This window comes from Mytilus californianus, unplaced genomic scaffold (genome assembly GCF_021869535.1).
Source record: "Mytilus californianus isolate M0D057914Y unplaced genomic scaffold, xbMytCali1.0.p SCAF_11, whole genome shotgun sequence".
In the NCBI taxonomy this organism is placed as follows: Eukaryota; Metazoa; Mollusca; class Bivalvia; order Mytilida; family Mytilidae; genus Mytilus; species Mytilus californianus.
This window is the reverse complement of record NW_026262593.1, coordinates 32,202,155-32,223,854: the sequence shown is the minus strand read 5'-3', so window position 1 is coordinate 32,223,854 and position 21,700 is coordinate 32,202,155. Positions and strand designations below refer to the sequence as shown.

The window sequence follows — 21,700 nt, the reverse complement described above, 5'->3', positions numbered from 1 at the left end:
ACAAAAAAGCGACCAACGTTAAAAGAACGAAAAATCTAGAGAGAATCGTTTCCCGCCAAATTTTCAATGGCTTATAACTCGAAAACAAGCTCACGGACCCTTCATTTTTTTCTGCTTTTTTAGTTCCTTTATTTATATACTATCATTTTAGAATAGTCTTTTAAAAAGCTTGTTATTTTGAAACCGAGTAGCAAACATCCTTAAATGAATAATACCGGTAACATATTCTTTCAGATAAAGGATAAAGGAAAGAACATTGCAAATCCCTCCTTCTGTTCTTTGGTAAAAAGAGGACGATGCAAATCTCCCGTCTCTATACTGGATACATTAACATCACAAATGTCTTTAATGGAACGATATAAAGCCGGATCGTCTAGACATATTTCTAAAGTTCTTACTACTATTCTTTCTACAATAAAAGAAAGGCCTTCAATAATAAAGTGATGCGGTATTTTCAGTCAGTTGTGTCGATCAATCAGATGTTGCTTCTTCAAAATTTAAAAAATCTACTTCAAAATATTCAACCACAAACTATTGATTGTTTTACACATATGCTACCACGTTAAATTCAAAGATCGACTACATCTTCTGATAAAACAGAGACTTTCTACAAATATAAGTATCCTTTGTTTGAGGTCATGAAAAATCTTATTTGTTAAGAACCACACTGATTCCAACAACGCTGGACGCTTTGATCGACAACATTTGTATGACTTTGCTTGATCAACATTTCAATAGACAGTGAGTATTACAATGGGTACTTATTGGTCACCCCAATAGGTCGATTTGTTTTTATACTCATATGAAGCAGAAGCCATACAGATCTTTTTCCACAATAAAAAGAAAAAAATCACCTAACAAAGTTCTTTAATTTTGTTTTCAAATATACTGTCGGTGTCTTGTCACTTAATAACCCTCATTTCAGTGAGTGCTTGCATCTAATATATCCTAAAGAATATGAGAATAAGGATACTATCGAAACTAAACGGTCTGCTTCGTATCTTGATCCTTTACTCTATATTGACACAGATAGACGCATCCCTGGCTTTCACACCGTTCCTGATGAAGTTTAATCCGGAATAAACGTCTCGGGCGATTTTTTCTGTATGATCAATAAGACCATTTCCAGGGCCCCGAACTCGAAAAATTGATAATTAAGCCAAAATAATAAGCTTTTAATGATCACATGACTTGGACTATCAATCATCAGTATTTAATTATTATATTTTATCTTACAAAGTTACATCAGGGCTTCGCAAACTCCGTACATTTATTAAAAAACTGCCAAAATAGCAAATAAAGCCTAATTTTGAGATCTTGTCATTAAAATTTAGATATGCTAAAAATACAGCTTTACCCAAATAGATATAGATTCAAGATGTACTTTACATAGATGCAAATAAGTATAATATCTTATAACTTTTTGGATATTGGATAAAGCTGTTGCTAATATCTATTTTGACCACAAACTGCGTGTAAAATGGACATTTTAGGTCAAATATGTCAGTTTTTCAACATGTTTGTGACGTCATTGCGACATCAAAAGTGACCTTTCTGTACTAAGTTGTCTAGATTCCTTCAGTCTGTTCATTAAACAATAAAATTCACATAATTTTGAAAGGTTTGACTATTTGACTATATTTGCAATTTCATGGACTAGATAAAGAGTCTTATCATATCTCCTCTTTAATAAAGTGTTTATTTCATTTAACATCTTCTTTAGATCTTCAGATACCAGAATGGTCATCTGATCTGTAAATATCGATTGTTTGCTATTCCCGATTGTGAAAAATTGATTGAGTGTGGATTCGCATGGCGGATGATGCAAGCATGCATGGAAAGTTACCCTTACTATGTCGACGCATCCAGTTTCGTTTTTTATGTTTAGATTCCCACAGTTTTTGGTTTTAAACTTGATTTGTATGATCCACTTAGATTGATGAAATTTGACATCGGTAAACTACCTGTTGTCTCTTATTGAACTTTTCCCAATTTGACGTTATTTGTCCGCAGAGAAAAACGATAGGTATAGTATGAGGCTGAACAACTTTCACTTTTGGGTTGGTACCACACAAGTCTTTGCCGTTTGCATACGTCGTTTCTTTTACACAAAAAATAACTGATTTTGTGTTTGAGTGATGTCCTTTCCCTTTGATCTTTACGACATAGTTTCAATTGGTTTAGTATCCTTTTTAATTATTTCCAGGCATTTATTTGTTACATATAAAAAGTACATGGTCAGATTGCCAACCTTGAGACAACTATCCCCAACGGAGTCCAAATCACATGAATATAAGCTACCTTACGTCACAGTACAGACTTCAACAACAAGCAAAACTCATTCAGTATAGTAAGCTATAAAACGCCCGACATGACAAAATATGAAACAATTCGAGCAAGAAAATCAACGGCTTGATTGAAGACAAAACAATCAACGAATAAAATGCTTCGCTGGGCGCAGCCTGATACGACCGCAGAGGTCGAACCCTGAACAGTTGGGGCAAGTTTGGACACAATATTCAAGCTTGATACTGTCTGAATTTGGATTGTGATCAAATTTTTGACATGATATGTTTCTGACACAAAATAAATGTGGTCAAAGATCTTAAAAATTTGAATATGCTATTGCGCAATATTGTGCAATTGAAGATTTCTTGCTATTGTGCAATTGAAGATTTCTTGCTATAGCGCAATACTGTTCAATTGAAGATTTCTTGCTGTTGCGCAATACTGTGAATTTGAAGATTTCTTGCTATTGCGCAATACTGTGCAATTGAAGATATCTTCTTGAAACTTTTCAAAAAATTTGAAAATTTCAAAAATTTTGAAGAAAAAAAATATGAACCCCCCCAAAAAAATCTCCCCAAACTTTTTGACCCCCCCCTTTTTGGAGTAATAACCCCCTTAAACTCAATCCCAGCCTTCCCTTTGTGGTATGGAACCTTGTTGTACAATTTTTAGAGAGATTCATACTCTTACACAAGTTATTGTCTGGAAACTACAAAAATGCTTGTTTTTGACCCCTTTTTGGCCCCTAATTCCTAAACTGTTGGTACCATAACCCCTAAAATCAATCCCAACCTTCCTTTTGTGGTATTTAACCTTCTGGTAAAATTTCATAGTGATCCATTCACTTAAACTAAAGTTATTGTCCGGAAACCAAATGTGTCTTCGGACGACGACGACGACGCAGACGACGCCGCCGACGACGACGACATGATAGCATTATACGAACGCAAAAAATGTTTTGCGGTCGTATAAAAACAAATATGACAGACGGAAACCAACGACAACTACTGAACTACATGCTCCTGACTAGAATGAGGCAGGAAAAACATGATTGTGAGCGATCTCAACACTCCTCTAACATTGGATAGTGATGTAACAGCCTGTCTAATGTTAGAGGAGTGTTGAGCGCTCACAATCATGCATGTCTTTTGTGTTTACTTTATTTGGTTTTTTTTAGATTTGTGCCAATCTGATTAAACAATTGAAAATAATACACAATTAAGTTTCACATATCTTGATTATTGCCACAAGGAAATAACAAATACGCATTAATACATTCATTTACAAATGTGACAATATGTAAAGATTTGAACATTTTTAAAGTTATAACAACTTTTTGTTCCAGTCATATATTGTCTTTATCAACAAATTCAATACTAGTGCTTAATATACATTCCGGCCATTTTGTGCAACAACTTAAATGTATTCAATAAGATATTCAGGATAGTACTGACTATCATGGTAAACACAGTATATTCGCGGGTTCTTCTCATTGTCTACACAACTGTCGAATAAAGGACCTCCTGAAAACTGCTGTGGAGGTCTCGTGTAGTCAGATTTTCCTTTACATGTTTTTCCCGCCAAAACTTTACACAGAAACATGAATTTATGACCTGCATCGTCAGGTTGCGCATAAGAGTCGGAATATGATGCGTCTTTTGCAAAATATATTCCTTTCCCTAACATAGTTCCAGTACGACCGCCTGCTAGACGAGGGTCTAAATTTTGTTCTGTAATGACCTCCAGACTGTCTGGGGTTGTGCCATGAAACAAACTGAGCTCGTTAGAACAGCCTTTGCCATAATCATATTCCAATTTTCTTTTTCTCCTATAAGATTAAAATAAGTCCTGTATAAGATATGCGGATAATGAAGCTCTAGAAGTGCATTGTACAATTTTTGTTTCCGAACTTACCATTTCATGAAATCTATGGAATATCAACAATATTAATCAGAGAGAATTACATTTATCCAAAACTGTATTGCTTTCATGAAAAATAAAGAAAGGCAGTGAGAAATCTGACTTTTTATTGCTTGTCAAAATTGTCGTTTTAACAAAAATGGCCCGGTTCTCCCCTTTTACGCCCACCACAGTGTTGTGTTCTTATTGGTTTTAGTTACATTTTATGCACTTAATTGAAAAGACATTACGTGAAATGCTGGAAGACATTAGAAACAATAAACCTTTTTTTTTGTATATAATTTCTGTATTGTAACCCATTTAATTTGGCGTTATGACACTGCAAACACTACTTACAAGTAATAATTTTCCCAAAAGAAGACATTCTGAAGTCTGTGGATTGATATGATAGTGGCATGTGTGAAAGTTTTCTCAAATTTCATTTGAACATTTTCCCATTCCATTTTCATAAATCCTTCTACATTCTGATCAATGTTTACCATTATGTTATTTTCTCCGTCCATATCAGTCCAGTGAGAAGGCGTTGGTAGTTTTTCAGCTGTTTTTGTAGCCATGTGAGCTGATGGTGACATACAAAAGAAAGTAGTGAACCTTTATTCATTTTATAACTTTATTATGTTTTTGTTAAAATATTTGCACAATTACTGTTTTATATTTCTGAACATCCACGTCATTGATTTGTTTGCTGTGACATGTACATTTGTATTGTCTTTGTAAAAAATGCTAACTAAATTATTATGTTATTTATATATATTAGTATGAGCGAAAGAAGATCGGTGTTTGATACATGTTTTTGATATAAACCTAATGTTATGTGTGTAGAAAAACGGAGTATGCCGAATCTAAAAAAATGAATTTCAAGAAAAAAACAATTAATAGACATTGAAAACCAATTTTAATGCATAGTAAGAACTTCAAGGTGAGCAAAGGTCTGTACTAAGCATGATTTCCCAAGTTATAACGATCGATTAACGTAATAGCAGGTTCAAGGTTTTAAAAACAGGAGACACGGAGGAATACGAACAATTTTCTCTAAAAAGGGGCGGCAGTCGAAACAAAGTATACATAAAAAAAATATTTATCGCTACAATGGGACTGGACTAGCTTCTTCTATCCCTTTGCGATTTCTAACATATTTTGAATCAAACTCTACAGTTTCATATACCCCTTACATTCATTCAGAATGCATCTTACCTACCTTTAATATAAGTAAAAGTACATGACACATGTAACGTAAGAGAGACCGAGTTATTCAAGTCTTACCTCTTACGTTTGATACATGCGACGTCACATTTTTTGACAGTGTAGGTAATGGCGCTGGTATTGTGTGTGGGATGGTTGCTGAAGGAAATGTACTACTTGGAATAAAGCTAAAATAAAAAGGCTTACAACTGTTAGCATTGTGATAATTTTATTGAGTTCACTGTGTGAGCAATTAAAATGCACGCGCTATTTGATTATATGAGGGAAAAAATGTTTGAGTAAGTGATACAAGTCGACATGAAGGCAAGGGTTTTTCTTACTGTTATTCCAAATCCTTGGTGAAGATGCTTGTTTTTCAATAGATTACAATAGGAGCATTGTGAGTTTATTTCGCGTATCTTTGTGTATGTTCTTATTGAATTTTGAATGTCTTTCTTACAATCCTGCTATTAAATTTTGTATGCCTTTCTTACAATCCTACTATTGGATTTTGTATGCCTTTCTTACAATCCTACTTTTGGATTTTGTATGCCTTTCTTACAATCCTACTATTGGATTTTGTATGCCTTTCTTACAATCCTACTATTGAATTTTGTATGCCTTTCTTACAATCCTACTATTGGATTTTGTATGCCTTTCTTACAATCATACTATTGAATTTTGTATGCCTTTCTTACAATCCTACTATTGGATTTTAAAAGACTAAAACGTCTAAACAATAGATTTGATTTTATTTGATATCTTTCGTACCACTAAGAAACAATAACAATGAAAAGTAAAGAGATTATCGGTTACCTTAATTTTGTTGGAATTTTTGTGAACTTTGACGGCGATGGAGCTGTGAAACCTTTTCCGCCCTTTCCTTTCATTATGACTGTAGAAGTTTGTTTTCCTGTTTTGGCTGCTAATTGTTTTCTTGGGGCTTTTCCGCCGGTGGATATCCGCGCTGTCTGTTTAGTACGTCCCATCTTTAATATTGTGCTGAAATCCGTCCAAAAAAAATTGAATATTCTAAAATACTGAGATTGGATTAATTAATGTTAGTGAGACCATATGGTATACAATTGCTAGTTCTCAAAACGAAAAAAAAAATCATGGTAAATAATTCATTATTGATATTATTTGTATATTTTTTATATATCGGGGTGGGGGTAGGGGTAGGGTATGGGGGCATAATTTCTATCCCAACGACATGTTCTCGTCCTGAACATCTAAGACCACAGGCGCGTTGGGCCCCATTTATTTCTTTTTAATCGGTGTTTTTAGTAAGTTTAAATTTCTTTTATATTTCAACTTATTTACATCCTATGTTTCTTTCTATTACAAATAAGATATTACAACACCAGCCGTTATCCCTGTTTTCCTATTTTAATTTTTCAGTATTAAGAAATAAGTTTCAGTATTAACAAATAAGTTTCTGTATTAAGAAATAAGTTTCAGTATTAATAAATAAGTTTCAGTATTAAGAAATAAATTTCAGAATTGAGAAATAAATTTCAGTTGGCATACAAAATTAAACACTGGAATGAAGGAAAGGGTCCATGGCCCAAACGCCCGCGCCCAATACCATTTTTAAATCGCGATGACCGTGAGGGCATTCCGATGTATTGTTGCCAGAGAGATTTCCATTACGTAACTTTCGTGTTTGACTGGTAACGGATCTATAATCTATAAATACGCGGACATCATCGAGTGCAAAATAACATTCCTTATCGCTTGTTATAAATTCATTTCTTCAATGAATACTCATAAAATATTTTTTTAAGAACATAAATTAATAATATGAAAATGTTTTGTTATATATATATATATAAGTAAAAAATCATTAATATCTATGCACACGTACAGAAAAAATTGTGTTAACGCATGCGAAAGAATATCTCAAGAACGTTTGCAATCTCCCATGCAGAGTTTATATTGGTCCTTGCTCTCTCTCAAGGACCGACAACTCTGCATGGGAGTTGAACGTTTTGCGGGAAAATATGAATGCCTACTCAAATCCAATCTTTTAGAAAAATTGAATTTTTACAGAAGAGTGTCCACCATGCATTTGCACTGCACTATTATTAATATAGTAGAATAGAATGATATACAAATGGATGAAAATTATATATACAGGCAACTGTTATATACAAATATTAATATAATATATAACAACAAACCAGAGTATACTGATTTGTATCACTACAATATAATAGTTATTACGGTGAGGTTAAATTCCCTGTCATTTATTTATTATCCACGCACGAACTTGTCTCAGAATTTTTTTTATATCTGTACATTAACCTCACTTTCAGTTATAGAGATGTGATTTTTTTCTGAGACAAGTGCTTGTGACCATCCACAAGAACTTGCGGTCATCCGATGTTCAGTACTTCAGTACTTTGATTGTGTTAAAGTAGTCTCAGTGAATATGCGTGTAATATGTGTCACTGAATGCGAAACACTACCCTTTCTTTCTAACATATAATTACTAGGTGCTGAATTTTAAAACCACTTATTTTCAAATCAAAAAAGTTAAAAAAAAATTACAATGCTTTAAAATTACCTTTTACTATGTTAGAATTCCAGATATCATGTGATGCATTAACTTCATATCAAGATATAAAATATTTCCTCCGTTGTCACAACCAGTTTGGTCACATATTTTCATTGGCTAATTTTGATGATCATATGATGTCGTTGGTGCATTATGGGTGTTCAACCGTCAATTAACATTTCACAATATGGTGCAATGACAGCCAATATACGTTGGTGTTCAACGGTTCGATTAAATCATGATGTTTCACAAAATAAATGATATGTGCTATTTTTAGATATGACAGACCGGGTATTTAAATATTGTGTTGCTTTATTTAGCCTTTACGTGATGTTTTATTTATATAAAACTAATCATCATGACTTATTTCAATTTAATTGTTAATTTTCATTAAAGAATTAATTTAGGTTGTGATTAGGAAAATAATCAAATGAAAAAAATACATTATATAGCCATATATTTTTTCATTTGATTATATATATATATATATATATATATTGATCTGAATATATGTTTTTAAGTATGACACATTCCTCTATTCTGCTGAAGTACAAATGTAATCCAGAAAAAGAATGCTGATTCAGCGCCTTTTCAAATGTTAAATATAAAACAATTATTTTGATCAATACAAGTATAACGTAGTTATTTGTAGTCTATATGGAATGGTTTACAACGTAGTTATTGTTCTTAGGTCAAATTATTTCTTGATTTTTTTTAACCCATGTCCCGAAAAGGGTGGTACAAAATGTATATACCGTAGTTAAACCCATGTCCGTCCTTTCGTACCTCTAAATACACTAAAAATTGAAGTCGTTTTTTTGGTCTTCCGATGATTGTTTAAGTACAAAGATTTGAGTTGATTGTTTTTTGTTTCGTTTATTGATGTCAGATAGGAAATTTACATTTTTGAATTTAAAACACAATATCATAAACATAAGATAAAGGATAAATTCGATTTTAATTGAGGATATTCACCATACAGTTATGCTGCGGGTGGGAGTATTTGTGATCACTTGATCATTTTATCTTAATTTCTTTCTACTTTAAGCAATGACTGTTTATCTATATAGTGCTATACTTGGCATGCATCATCTTAAGGGCATACGATACAGTATAGAGATCCCTGGTTGATTTTTTTTTGAAATGTTGATTGCAAGTCAATGAGTATATGAACTTTTGAAATGTGCAAAGATTAAAGAGTTGACAAAAAATTAGAAATACCAAGTGTGCAAAACGAAAAGAATTAATTTTTTCGAGGGTCCAAAAAAGAAAAAAAAACAAACAAAATCCATGTAATTCGGACATCGTCCCAGCAGTTTAAAAACCCACTAAAGAAAGAGAACATTCAAACGCAATCACATAGTTTTCTACAATAATACAACATAAATGATGGCGTTGCTAGTAGACTGATACTAAAATATAATGTCGTCTACATTTTGTATTACATATTTTTACATATGTTGTATATATATATAAAAATAAAAGAGACAGATAATAACATAGGGAGAATGAAAACGCAAAAGGAAAAAAACAAAAAGCAATTCTCTACAAAACACTACATAAAAAACTAAAGACTGGAGTAACACGAACACAACCAAAAACCGGGGAGGATCCCAGGTGCTCCTGAAATTCTAAGCAGATCCTGCAACTTGCAATTGATAAGTTATTATAACAGGTTTCAAAAGAACGAAGGACAAAGCTGAAAAAAAAAGAAAAAATTTGATGCTCATGATTATAAATTAACAGGCCCAATATATCAAATCAACTTTGGATGTAGATTCTTTTAGGCTGTACAGTCAAACTTTTGATCTTTACTCATGTTTAATTATTGATAAGAATAGTAGGATTGATAGCATGATATATATCATATATATTGCAATCATCTTTTATGATCTCCATTAAATACATTTTTGATTGTGTACACAATTGTAGTACACAATTGTATGTTAGAGATTTAATTTATGATTGTTATAGAATCTCTAATCTTACAGATACGTGACATTTATATCTGATTCAATAGATTTATACAGGTAAAGTAAAAACAGCTAAATATAGAACACCTGATATTTTATTTTTAATATTGATTTGTTACCCGATTTGATGATCAAGCTTTCAACACCAGTAAAGACTTTGAACAGTTACCACATTGTACCAGTTTGGTTGTTATTTCGACAAATTGTGAAATGTCTGATATATTATGTAAGAATGAACTATCCAATGTTTATATAGGTAAAAAATGACAATCAACAAAACCAAACTACCTGTCCTAATCATTTGTGTATTGATTTGTTACATGATCAATCGTTGAACACCAGAAGAGACCTTGAACAGAACGAAGTGTGGTTGTTATGTCAACATATTGTGAAATGCCTGACAGTTGAACGTCATGTTTAAAATTAGATTGAACTTATCCAATGAAAGCGACTTTGATCAGATGGAAAATTTGGTTGTTATTTCAACATGTTGTGAAATGCCTGGTTGTTGAACGTCATGGTTAAAATTAGAATTAGACCTTGAACAGATGGACAATTGGTTATTATTTCAACATGTTGTGAAATGCCTGATAGTTGAACGTCATGGTTAAAATTAGAATGAATTATCCAATGAAATGAGTTCAACCAATGAACATTGGTAAACGGTTGGCTGTTACAACCGATCAAATACATAATTTCTAAATTTAGACATATACTTAAATTCAGCAGTTTAAAGTGTAGGGCTTATTTTATTCATTTGGAACATAACAGAGAGGAGGGCAGATTATTTCTACTCTACTCTTGTGGTATGTAGATGTATTTCGGGATATGCATATTATATTTGTTCGCATGATTTAGTTACCTGATTTAAAACTATACCTTTAGACTGAATGTATTTATAACTATATTATTTCGTAAAGATATTTAGAATTAAAATCACGAAAACAATACGTTTTACTCTAGCATTTAATTTCCAGTCACTAATACAAATATTTGAAGACGTTCTTTTGTTTGCTTTAATTCTATAAATTAAGTAACACTTATTTTAGCTTCAGACCCTCTTATTATATTATTACATATTTACGTGATCTTTTATATAATATTCCTTATTGATGTTAGTCTTTTATAAGGGTGTGTGTATTGAATAATTTAGATCCTTTGGGAAATTACAATCAGATCTTGTAACAACTCACTTAGTCTATATAAATACATATGTACAAATGTATATATAACTTTTAAAGTGAATACCAACAGCGTAACAATGTAGTTTTTCATATTCCGCTATGTGCAAGTTTTCAAGGATATTTGGTAAATGTGAATACATTTGCATTCGGCATTATCAGTCTGTACTTCTTTATTCCGTCATAATAATCCACGGTGACCTTTAAAATTATATAAAACATTGACTCAACAAAGCATAATTATGATAATCATGAAAGTATACTGAACGCTAATATGGAAAACTTATAATCTTTTGGCCATCAATAAGGGCGCCTTAAATGCATTTATGGTTGTTTTTTTTAAAGATCTAAACTAACAATTGAACCAAAAGTTGAAGATGGCACGTACAAAGCAAACAGCGCGGACATCTACGGGCGGAAAAGCTCCAAGAAAACAATTAGCCACCAAAGCGGCAAAGAAAAGTACACCAACATCGACATTCATAAAAAAGACCACATTGATGGGTAAAGGCGGAAAAAAGCTTACAGAGACAACCACAGCTCTATCTTTTGAACATGTGCAATGTAAAAGAGGAACAGGTGTACGGGAAGCACAATTAACCGTAGTAACAAAAGCAAAAGGTAAAAAATACATGTGTGGTAAAGGTGGAAAAGGTATAGGAAAAGGATCATCTGCCATGGTTACAAAAGGAAAAGGTACAGAATCGTATTCTTATATTAGTAAGGGTAAAGGCGGAAAAGGTATCAAGGAGACAACGAAAACAACTACAGCTCTACCTTTTAAATATGGGCGTGGTAAAGGTGGAAAAGGTTTAGGAAAAGGATCACTTGCCATGGTCACAAAAGGAAAAGGTACAGAACCGTATACTGATCTTGGTAAGGGTAAAGGCGGAAAAGGTTTCGCGGATTTTTCCAAAGGAGGAAAGCGAAAATATCCATCACCATCATCCAAGAAAGGTTCAAAGAAATCCAAAAGTTCTGATTACAAAGGTATGAACTTAACATTTAGGTCATTTCGAAGTCCTTTGCATGTAGCCATGTTTTTCGTGTACTTTGGCTCATTTGAAAACAAGTTCAAGATTGTTTCCTGAAACGTTTAGTATAATTATTACTGAGTGTGATAACTGAAACCGTCAATGTGTACAAGAAATATTCGAAACATGTGAATAAATATAAAATATGAATTTTTGCATCGAATCAACCATATTAAAGTCCAAATGTTTAAACTCTTAATGGCCTGGTTCTTTTATTGTTTTAAATACAATGCTTTCCATCTCACTAAATGAACTGGTAAAATCTAAATATCACATGAACATTGTTTATAGAATCATCTGACAGTGAGGAAGAAGATCAAGTTGTTGTTGATGATAATTTGAAGGATGCCATCCTTTCAAGTTTCGAAACAGATGGAAAGAACGTTGAAGTAGTTTTTTCTTTTGACACAACCGGCAGTATGAGTCAGTACCTAATGAAGGTACGAAGAACTTGAAGATAATAATATTGACTATTCTTTCTATCTAGAGTATGGTTTATCAAAATGTACATGAATAATAACTAAACAAAGGCCTCACTGTCACTTTGAGATGAAGAACAGCAATACAATCGCTGTTTTTGTGCCTTTTGTGTGTTTTTTGATGTGCATGTACTGATTTTGTGTCATGGATGGATACAACATATCCTTTGTTTTTTCTATTCTATTAAAGATACAAAAGTGTAAGAACGCGATAAAGTCATGTTCTTCTTTTAGATGTATTCGGAAGACAGTTCACATTGTTGTCATATATACAAACTTTCATAACACATCCACGCTTTATTGTAGGTCAGGACTAATTTAAAAGAAACATGTCAGCGACTTTTAAGAGATATACCAAATATAAGAATTGGAATAATAGCACACGGCGATTTTTGTGATAACCACAACTACGTCATCAAAATCCAGGATTTTACGTCAGATGTACAAAAACTAGTCAACTTTGCAGCGGGAACTCCCGCAACAGGAGGTGGTGATGCTCCTGAGGTATTTACTGATATATTTTAGAATGATAAATTGGTTAATGAACCTTAAAGAAATGAGAATTTGATTTTGTAATGTGTTAAATGCCATTGCGCATTTTAAATTTCTTGATACATGTAAGTATTTGGTTGATACGAATGACACATGGGCACTAAACATCTATTAAAAAGCTGTAAAATGATCAGCCAAAGGTTAAGATTTAAGATAATATAAAAAAATGCACATTACGGAGAATCGGCTGTAAAAGCAATTATTTATGATGATTCGGCAAATCAGTAAGACACGATCAAAACTGAAAAAAACTTATCTTTCAGTGCTACGAGTTGGTGCTGCATAAAGCACAGAAACTCGATTGGACAGAAGACTCTGCCAAGGCTCTGGTTGTGATTGGAGACTGTGAACCGCATCCACCATCCTATACCGACCAGAAGATTAACTGGCACGAAGAGCTGGACGCCTTGAAAGCAATGGAAGTAAAGGTAAAATATATGACTTGTTGGATTGCTGTCTCATTGGCATATACCTTTATTCTTTTTCGTCATAATAATTGGAAGTGAATGTGCATTCGCAAAATTGTGAATTTTAAAACTGTGTATATATGTGGGTTTTTTTTTTATATACGTGTAAACAAATAAATGTGTATTGTGCTTTCCCCAGGCATAGATCTAGTAAGTAGTCCTTTGTTTCCAATTGTCTATTTCGTATTTTTTGTTTACTTAGAAAATTGGTCTTTCATGATGTTGATGATGTTTTTACTCGAGGAAATCGCATTGTTTAGTCATATGATTATCGTTGCTTGGTTGCTGTTTCAGTTGTTTTTCACCTACAATTATTTCCAGTGATTGGTTTTGTTGAAAACATTGTTTCATTCGACTTCAAATTTTAATTGCTAATAAATATTTTCACATTATTCTATGTCTTCTTTTGGTTTGCTGGTTTGGTGCTTATATCTTCGTCTTTTTTTCTTTTGGCCATTGTATTTGTCTTTTCTTAGACATTTTTATTGTAACGTGTAGAATGTTGAATACTTTATTCCCTAAAACCAATTTACGAAGGTACAGAGAAGTAAACATATTTACACGCTTCTCTCGGGAGATCAAATTTGAATTATAATGAAGTAAAGCTATTTCGTGCTTGTATTTTTTTTTTATGTAATTACAGGTATATGGCGTATATTGCAATAGTGGATATTCAAGCCCGGCTGAAAAGTTTTATGAAGAATTAGCAGAGCGAACTGGTGGATGCCTTCTAAAACTAGCTAACTTTAGTTTGATTACAGAAATGTTTCTGGGAGGTAGGTATTTAGTGTTATGTTAACGTAAACAAAAATATTAATAGTGTTTGATGTAACAGAAAGGACATGTGCATAAAAATTCCCTACACCGACTTTAATATAATTACTTAAATTAAAATATCTAGAGATATACACAAGTGAAAAAGATAACAATAAAATGGAAGTGAATGGAATAGAAGAAAGTCAAACGGATATGATGAAATTATCGAAACAGATAAACTGATACAGGGAATAGGAAAAGGGTGCAATGATTAAATTGATTTATTGTTGTTGGTTAACGTCCAGTGGCAAATACTTAAAGACCTCTACTGGAAACAAGAGGGAATATTGGAAGGGGCAGACTTTATTTTGCAACGGGCCACCAACGGCCGCATCATTGAGTTTTTACAAGGCACTTTCTCAAGACGCATTATAGGATTGAATACATCTTTTCAAACTGGACTTCATAATTTTCCGAATAACCGAACGGGAGAAGTATAGCTATTTCTATACCAAAGTCACACTTGCGTAAATTAATGATAGTGTACTGGCTACCATGTTGTAAGATTAAACATATACTTCCAGTATGCTATAAGGAATCTAATAAAGAACAATTTCAAGCGTTCACAGAAGAACTAAAACAGGGAGGAAAACTGACTAAGGAAACAGAAGACCTCATGAAACAACTGGAAGTTACAAAACCTGCAGATGACAATGTCAATTACCTGGTAAATACTTGTTATAATTGGAAATCAGTAAATTATATGGCCATAGATTTGCTATTTGACAGTAACGCTTACGCTACAATAGATAATTTTAAGTTGTTCTAGAACAATTCAAAATTTCAACCTCCGTCGTTGTAAATTACGATTCGCAGTGTCAGTCACCTCGTAAATGACGTCTATACCAATTAGAACGCACAAAACAGTGAGTACCCATAATGCAACCTACCTGTTAATTTGCTCCGTTTATTGGTCCAATGATTTATTGTTCCATATTTGAAGTGTGCCACAGAAAAAATCATTAAAGAGGCGAAAAATACTTATTCCTTTACTCAGAGGTGCTTTTAGCAACAACCAATTAGCTACCAACCCTAAATAATGTTTTGAATTATTTGTGTTATACAATTTTAAAATTTTGCTTACTTTACAGAAAAAATACAATTTTGACTGGTGGGACTTTGACGGAGACCATAAAAAAACGCCTCTTTATTTTTATAATGCTGCAACTGATACCTGGACAAACTACCACAAAGCCACATCGCCTAGTAAGTGCTACTTATATTACAAGTTACCAATACAACCTCTTTTTACTTTTCTGTGTCTCATTTATCTAGTGGTGCCAACTTTCAAAATGACCTCCCTATGATTTTATGGACACGAGTGCAGTTATACTGCAACTGAAACCTCGATAAAACGTTTAATTATAAAATATAACAAGTAATGAGTTGATTACTACACAAAACCTGAGTTGACCAGTAAGTAGAAGCTTGATATGATACCAAAAACTACAACAACGAATGGACGAGCAAGTCATAGCTTTATAGGTAAACTTTAACTGTAACACGAGGTATTTGTAAGGCTTAAGATTAATACAAGAAGAGATTTATAACACCACGTGGTATATATTTCTAATAAGTTATTCACGTTAACAGTATCGATATACTTAATTATTGTATTGTTTTATTTTCAGTTGTTTCCACAGTTGGAGTGAAAGACGAAAAATTTAAAACCCCTCCACATTGGGCAGCTATGGCAAGAAAGAACAAAATGATGGTGAACCTAGACCAAAATAAAGAGAAAATAGAATGGGATAATGTCCAAATGAAATTTGAAAAGACCTTGCCACAAGCAACAATTATATCTATTCACAGACTACAAAACAAGTTGGTTTGGAAGAAATACTTGACGTAAGTAGATAGTTCAACCCGATTTTATAAAGGCATTATTGAATATCCTATGCTTACCTCTTGATGTCTGTGGGGTTTTTGTGTCGTTGAATTGCTGTCGCAATTCCATATATCCTGTAATTCCTTTTATTCGTATATACGTTGTTTCATTGCCTTTAGTATAATCTAACCATGCGTATCGGACATAACCAAAAACAGTACGCGTTCAACAGACTGCTCTCCTGTTCTTTTATCCCCGTAAATACCCGTATGTTGCAAAGTTGAACGGGTGTCAGAACCCGTCTAGTTTTACTTTGATTTGCCATAAAAAAAATTAATTTATTATAAAACGTATAGTCAGGAGCAGGGCCGTAACTAGCCTCTTTTAAAAGTGAGGCAAAATATATTTGCCGAGCGGAGCGAGGCGAAAACATTTCCGGCAATGGGTCTAGGGGTCACTCAAGGCCACTAGAAGCTTTGGGGGAAATGACGCAAAATCGTGCATTCTGAGCGTTTACCGGACCCTCCCATAATCTAAAACGCAAGTTTTGTTTTAATTTATTTTTTCGACAATATTCTGGTCTCAAAGAAAATATATAGATTCAGTGTTAGACTTTTTTAGTTTTTAGGAACAACATAAAAAGACCGATATGTAGGATAAAGCAATAATCGTAATTCACATATATATAGACAAGTGTGTGGCTGCTGTCTATTTTTGTTTTTTTTCTTATTGAGTTTTGGCTTGCAGAAAAACATATTATAATACCTGTCAATTCTGTTTTTTTTTTAAATTAAGTTAAGAGGGGGTTGATAATCATTGATATAACTATGTGAATTCAGTTTTTATAACACAATTACAACTTGGTGTAGTTTCTAACTGGGATAAAAGGGTACACTCAGGAAAACTGTTCTAAGACCTCATTGCTTCATTTTTGTGCAGTTTTAATATGTATACCGGCTGATTAATGTCGGATCTGTCTGTTCTGGTCTTGCATTGTGTTTAGACTTTGGTGTTATATTTTTGTGACTTTAAAATTTATTCACAGTACAATACTTTAAGTACTGCTTAAGTTGCAAGGGACCGTCTTGACCTGGTTGTAGGGTATGAATGATTCGTTCATTGTTGAAGACCCTCCAGCGACTGTCAAGATTAAGAACAGGAATAAAAGCCCTGTTCATTGATAATTTGTATTTTTTCTACGTATTGTGTGCGATTTTGTCCCATGGACATTTACTCCATATCCCTTTATTTTCTGTTTTAGGGCATGAACAAGTTAATGATTATCCCCTCAATTGAAAAGGTCATATAGCAATACATTATTTTCTTTTTAAATGATCTGATTCCGGAAAATTGGGTTGTTTCACTTTAAATTTACCCATGTCAGCTTTTTAGTATTTATTTACTGAAAAGAGAGCCAGTTTTGTATTTTTTAACATCAAAAACGACATTTTATGTCCGGTTACGGGTAGCATCGTATCTTCTCAAAGCATTTTCTCGAACAATATCTGGACATCGGTGGGCATGTAATATTGGCAAACCACACATGACCATTCACTAGTTATCGTAGATCTTTCCAAAGTCTTAAGTCTACGCAAAGCATAGAATGAACGTTCACAACAAGGAATATTAATTTAGACGCCATCACGAGTTGGTTGACCGTTATAGAATAACCATTTTACAGATGATATCGGATATGTTTCTTGTGTCGTAACAACAATACCCTTCCCTTTTCACGAATGTGACCTACCGAATTAGACTATTTACCGGATTTGTAATAACATAAGCAACACGACGGGTGCCACATGTGGAGCAGGATCTGCTTATCCTTCGGGAGCACCTGAGATCACCCCCAGTTTTTGGTGGGGTTCGTGTTGCTTAGTCTTTGGTTTTCTATGTTGTGTCATCTGTACTATTATTTGTCTGTTTGTCTTTTTATTTTTGGCCATGGCGTTGTCAGTTTGTTTTCGATCTATGAGTTTGATTGTCCCTCTGGTATCTTTCGTCTCTCTTTTAGACAACTGAAACCATAGTCATATAGATCGATTGATTGATTGGTGTTCGCTTAACGCCGCCTTAGAACAAAAAGTCGAGAGCTAATTTCAATTATTTTTACAATTTAAAATTAGACAAAAGGTCCTTAAATATGATAAAACTCAAGTTTAAAGCAAAATTACTAATTTACCAATTAAATTCAAAACTAGGAGAATAGTCATAGAGAATGGCAACCAATGAACAAAAGACAAACCTGGGAACAGATTTTAGACACATTACGACAAACAATAGACAATGGATCTCGAAAAAACAGGGGCGACGTCAGAGGTTCTTGTAAGACACTCGCCGTGAAAACAATTTGATATGAAGACAAGCTTTTGTTTTAACTTATTATTATAATTTTTTTTTTTTTTTAATTTCCAACATGAGGCATTTGCCTCATTTGCCTCAATGTAGTTACGGCCCTGAGGAGCCTGTTGTTCAGTGGTTGTCGTTTGTTGGTGTGGTTCATAAGTGTTTCTCGTTTCTTGTTTTTATACGCCCCTTTACGGTATACCGTTGTCCGTCTGTCCGTCCGTCGTCAACTTGTCGGACATTAACTCAAAAAACGCTTCAAACCAATTTGCATAAAACTTTTGTGAATTGTTCATATCTATTGACGTGAGCTCCTTTTCGTTTTTTATAAATTTTAGAATTTACGTTTCCGAGTTATGGAGTTTTTATTCATTAAAAAAAGGGGGATTTTCCAGTTTTCGGACAATTACTCAAAAATGCTTTCAGCAGTTCTCATGAAACTTTGGAGAATTGTTTTAAATTATATCTATTGATGTAAGCTCCCTTTCAATTTTTATAAATTTTAGATTTTACACTTCCGAGTTATGGGATTTTATTCATAAAAAAGGGGTGATTTTCCAGTTTTCGGACAATACCTTTAAAGTGCTTTGAGCAGTTTTCATTAAACTTTGGTGACTGGTTTATATCAATTAAGATAACCTCCCTTTAGTTTTTCACAAATTTCTGATACTAGTATGACATTGAGTTTATTTATATAGATTCGACCGTTGGTTTTCCGGGTTTGAATTGTTTTACACTAGTCATTTTGGGGCCCTTTATAGCTTCATGTTCGGTGTGAGCCAAGGCTCCTTGTTGAAGGCCGTACTTTGTCCTATAATTGTTTACTTTTTACATATTGTGACTTGGATGGATAGTTGTCTCGTTGGCACTCATACCACATCTTCTTATTTGTTGTTATATAAATATAAGAAGATGTGGTATGATTGCCAATGAGACAACTCTCCACCTGAGACCAAATGACATAGAAGTGAACAACTATAGGTCACCATACGTTATGTTTAGAACAAAACAGATGAGTACGGAAAATATGTAACGTCTTTGCAACTTGCAATTAACTCTATATATTTCTAACTTTGTATGACAGTAGTAAAAATAATTATTTTTGACATAATAATAATGCGAATTATAACAACACATATAACTTTCATCGTGGGTTTCGGTATTTTTTTTTACTTATTTTAATTTTATATATTTTGCAGGAGAAAGACCGAATTAGATAACGATTACGGTAAAGACGGATGCAATGAGATTTCTTTGTTTCACGGTACAACACCTGACAGTCTTGATAGTATTTCGGACAAAAGTACAACATCACGTTTAGGCCGTGGTAAAAAAGGCCGCGTGTTAGGAAAAGGAACGCATTTCTCAGTAGATGCTTCATATTCCGATTCCTATGCACAGCCTGATGACGAAGATCACAAATACATATTTTTGTGTAAAGTTTTGGCGGGAAAAACGTGTCCAGGAAAGGGAAATTATACCAAACCTCCTCAGCAGGTTAAAGGTGGACCTTTATATGATAGCTGTGTAGATGTTAAAAAGAATCCGAAGATTTATTGCATATTTCAAGACAGTCAGTTTTTTCCTGAATATCTTATTGAATACATATAACCATGAATGACAATGACGTCGGAATGTCAAAAGGGAAGGCTTCGTGCAAGAATGAACATACCTTCTACGATTGTCACATGTTTCCTGTAGATATTGTGTTTATCTTCATGTAATCTATATCATCAAACTCATTTCATATTTTGCCATTTAAAGACAACAATAACTTTACTCGTAAACTTAAGTAAAGTAATTTCGATCGGTAATTGATGTAGCTTACTCGTGTATGAAGCATCTAGGCCGAAGGGATGTATTGTTGACACATGCTGGAATCACTATGTTTGGAGTTCGTCCCGACGACTTCACTGTGATGTTTTTCAAAAATAATTGTACATGTGATATTTTGATGTGATATTTGTTTATCTGATTTGTACATACATAAACATGATTATTTGCAGGTAGTTGTATCAAAGCAGCTATTTATTTAATTTGATGACTAATTGTGGCATTCATACATGTACATGTACTACATGTACCATGCACCAATGAAAAATAATAAAAAAAATAAAAAGAAGATAGATAAAATATAGATGAAGGATGTAAAAGTGTTTGATTTTAGTTATTAATGAAATTTAATTGTTGGTACTTATCAAATGCTTTTGTTGTTAAAACATTTGCTTGTAAACGTATAAATAAAAATCTTTTATAGCATGCTTCTTGTTTCATTCAAGTTATTGTCTGCTATACTAGCTTTATGTTATGCTTAAGTGCACTTACAAATGTACTTGCTAAATATTGATTGATTCTTGTTTGCTTAACATACAGTGGCAAATATTTCATGCATGTTCAGGACGATCTTGCTAAATATAATAGAAGTTTGACTGAATGATTGCAAGCAAGTCTTAGAGTTTAAATTATAAAAACAACTACACGTAGCATCAATACTAATACTTTAATCTAATGTGAACAAGAGGAATGTTCCTATTCAAATACAAAAAATGTATGAACCCAAATGATATGATTAAAAGGAGATAGTGTGTATACAGCATTGAGAAAGCAACCCAACACCACAAAATCATCTAGACTGATCGACAGAGTTAGGAAGGGTCAATGCTCATAAACACAAGGTACAGTTAAAACGAAAGGGAGGCACATAAAAGATCGCAAAACACTAGACAGAAAACGAAAAAGTGATCAACACGAACCTTACCAAAAACCAGGGAGTTAACTCAGTTGCTGTGGTAGGATTACTGTTCTTGGCACCCAGCGTGTTTAAATTCATCTTAAGAAAAACTGAAAATTTACCATTTGACGGAATGTCTCTATTCCCGTTTGATTAAACATCAACCATCATATTTATTTACCGTTCTAAATCAAATGAAAATCTGAATCAAAACAAAAACACAGACAATACAAAGCATACTAAACAATAGATGACTGATACTTTCTAAACGTCCAGTGACAACTACCTATGCATAAAACAAAAGACAAGCGATGAATAAAGAAAACAAACAGTTATATATCA

General features: G+C 33.2%; 2 protein-coding genes across 4 annotated transcripts; one reads left to right on the top strand and one right to left on the bottom strand.

Annotated features, from left to right (window-relative positions):
* Positions 1 to 3,551: 3,551 nt before the first annotated feature.
* Positions 3,552 to 8,364, bottom strand: LOC127719927 (protein mono-ADP-ribosyltransferase PARP15-like). 3 transcript variants are annotated; one of them, XR_007990542.1, is made up of 5 exons: positions 7,961 to 8,364; positions 6,208 to 6,393; positions 5,408 to 5,579; positions 4,546 to 4,768; positions 3,552 to 4,117 (listed from the first exon to the last, which is right to left on the bottom strand). XR_007990542.1 is itself a non-coding variant. In XM_052226301.1 (5 exons), exons 2-5 carry the CDS (start codon positions 6,378 to 6,380, stop codon positions 3,706 to 3,708), a joined length of 915 nt encoding a protein of 304 aa, XP_052082261.1. In that variant the 5' UTR covers positions 6,381 to 6,393; positions 7,961 to 8,356; the 3' UTR covers positions 3,552 to 3,705. The 3 variants fall into 3 exon arrangements, 2 of the variants coding, with proteins under 2 accessions (XP_052082261.1, XP_052082262.1); XM_052226301.1 differs by having other exon boundaries at positions 5,473 to 5,579; positions 7,961 to 8,356; XM_052226302.1 differs by having other exon boundaries at positions 5,473 to 5,579; positions 6,208 to 6,405; positions 7,962 to 8,356.
* A 1,661-nt stretch (positions 8,365 to 10,025) lies between these two features.
* On the top strand, positions 10,026 to 20,886 carry LOC127719914 (uncharacterized). The gene is made up of 10 exons (XM_052226282.1): positions 10,026 to 10,730; positions 11,451 to 12,095; positions 12,431 to 12,579; positions 12,925 to 13,122; positions 13,434 to 13,598; positions 14,281 to 14,413; positions 14,978 to 15,120; positions 15,545 to 15,659; positions 16,085 to 16,301; positions 19,827 to 20,886. The coding sequence occupies exons 2-10, from the start codon at positions 11,483 to 11,485 to the stop codon at positions 20,236 to 20,238; spliced, it is 2,145 nt and encodes a 714-aa protein (XP_052082242.1). The 5' UTR covers positions 10,026 to 10,730; positions 11,451 to 11,482; the 3' UTR covers positions 20,239 to 20,886.
* Positions 20,887 to 21,700: the final 814 nt, after the last annotated feature.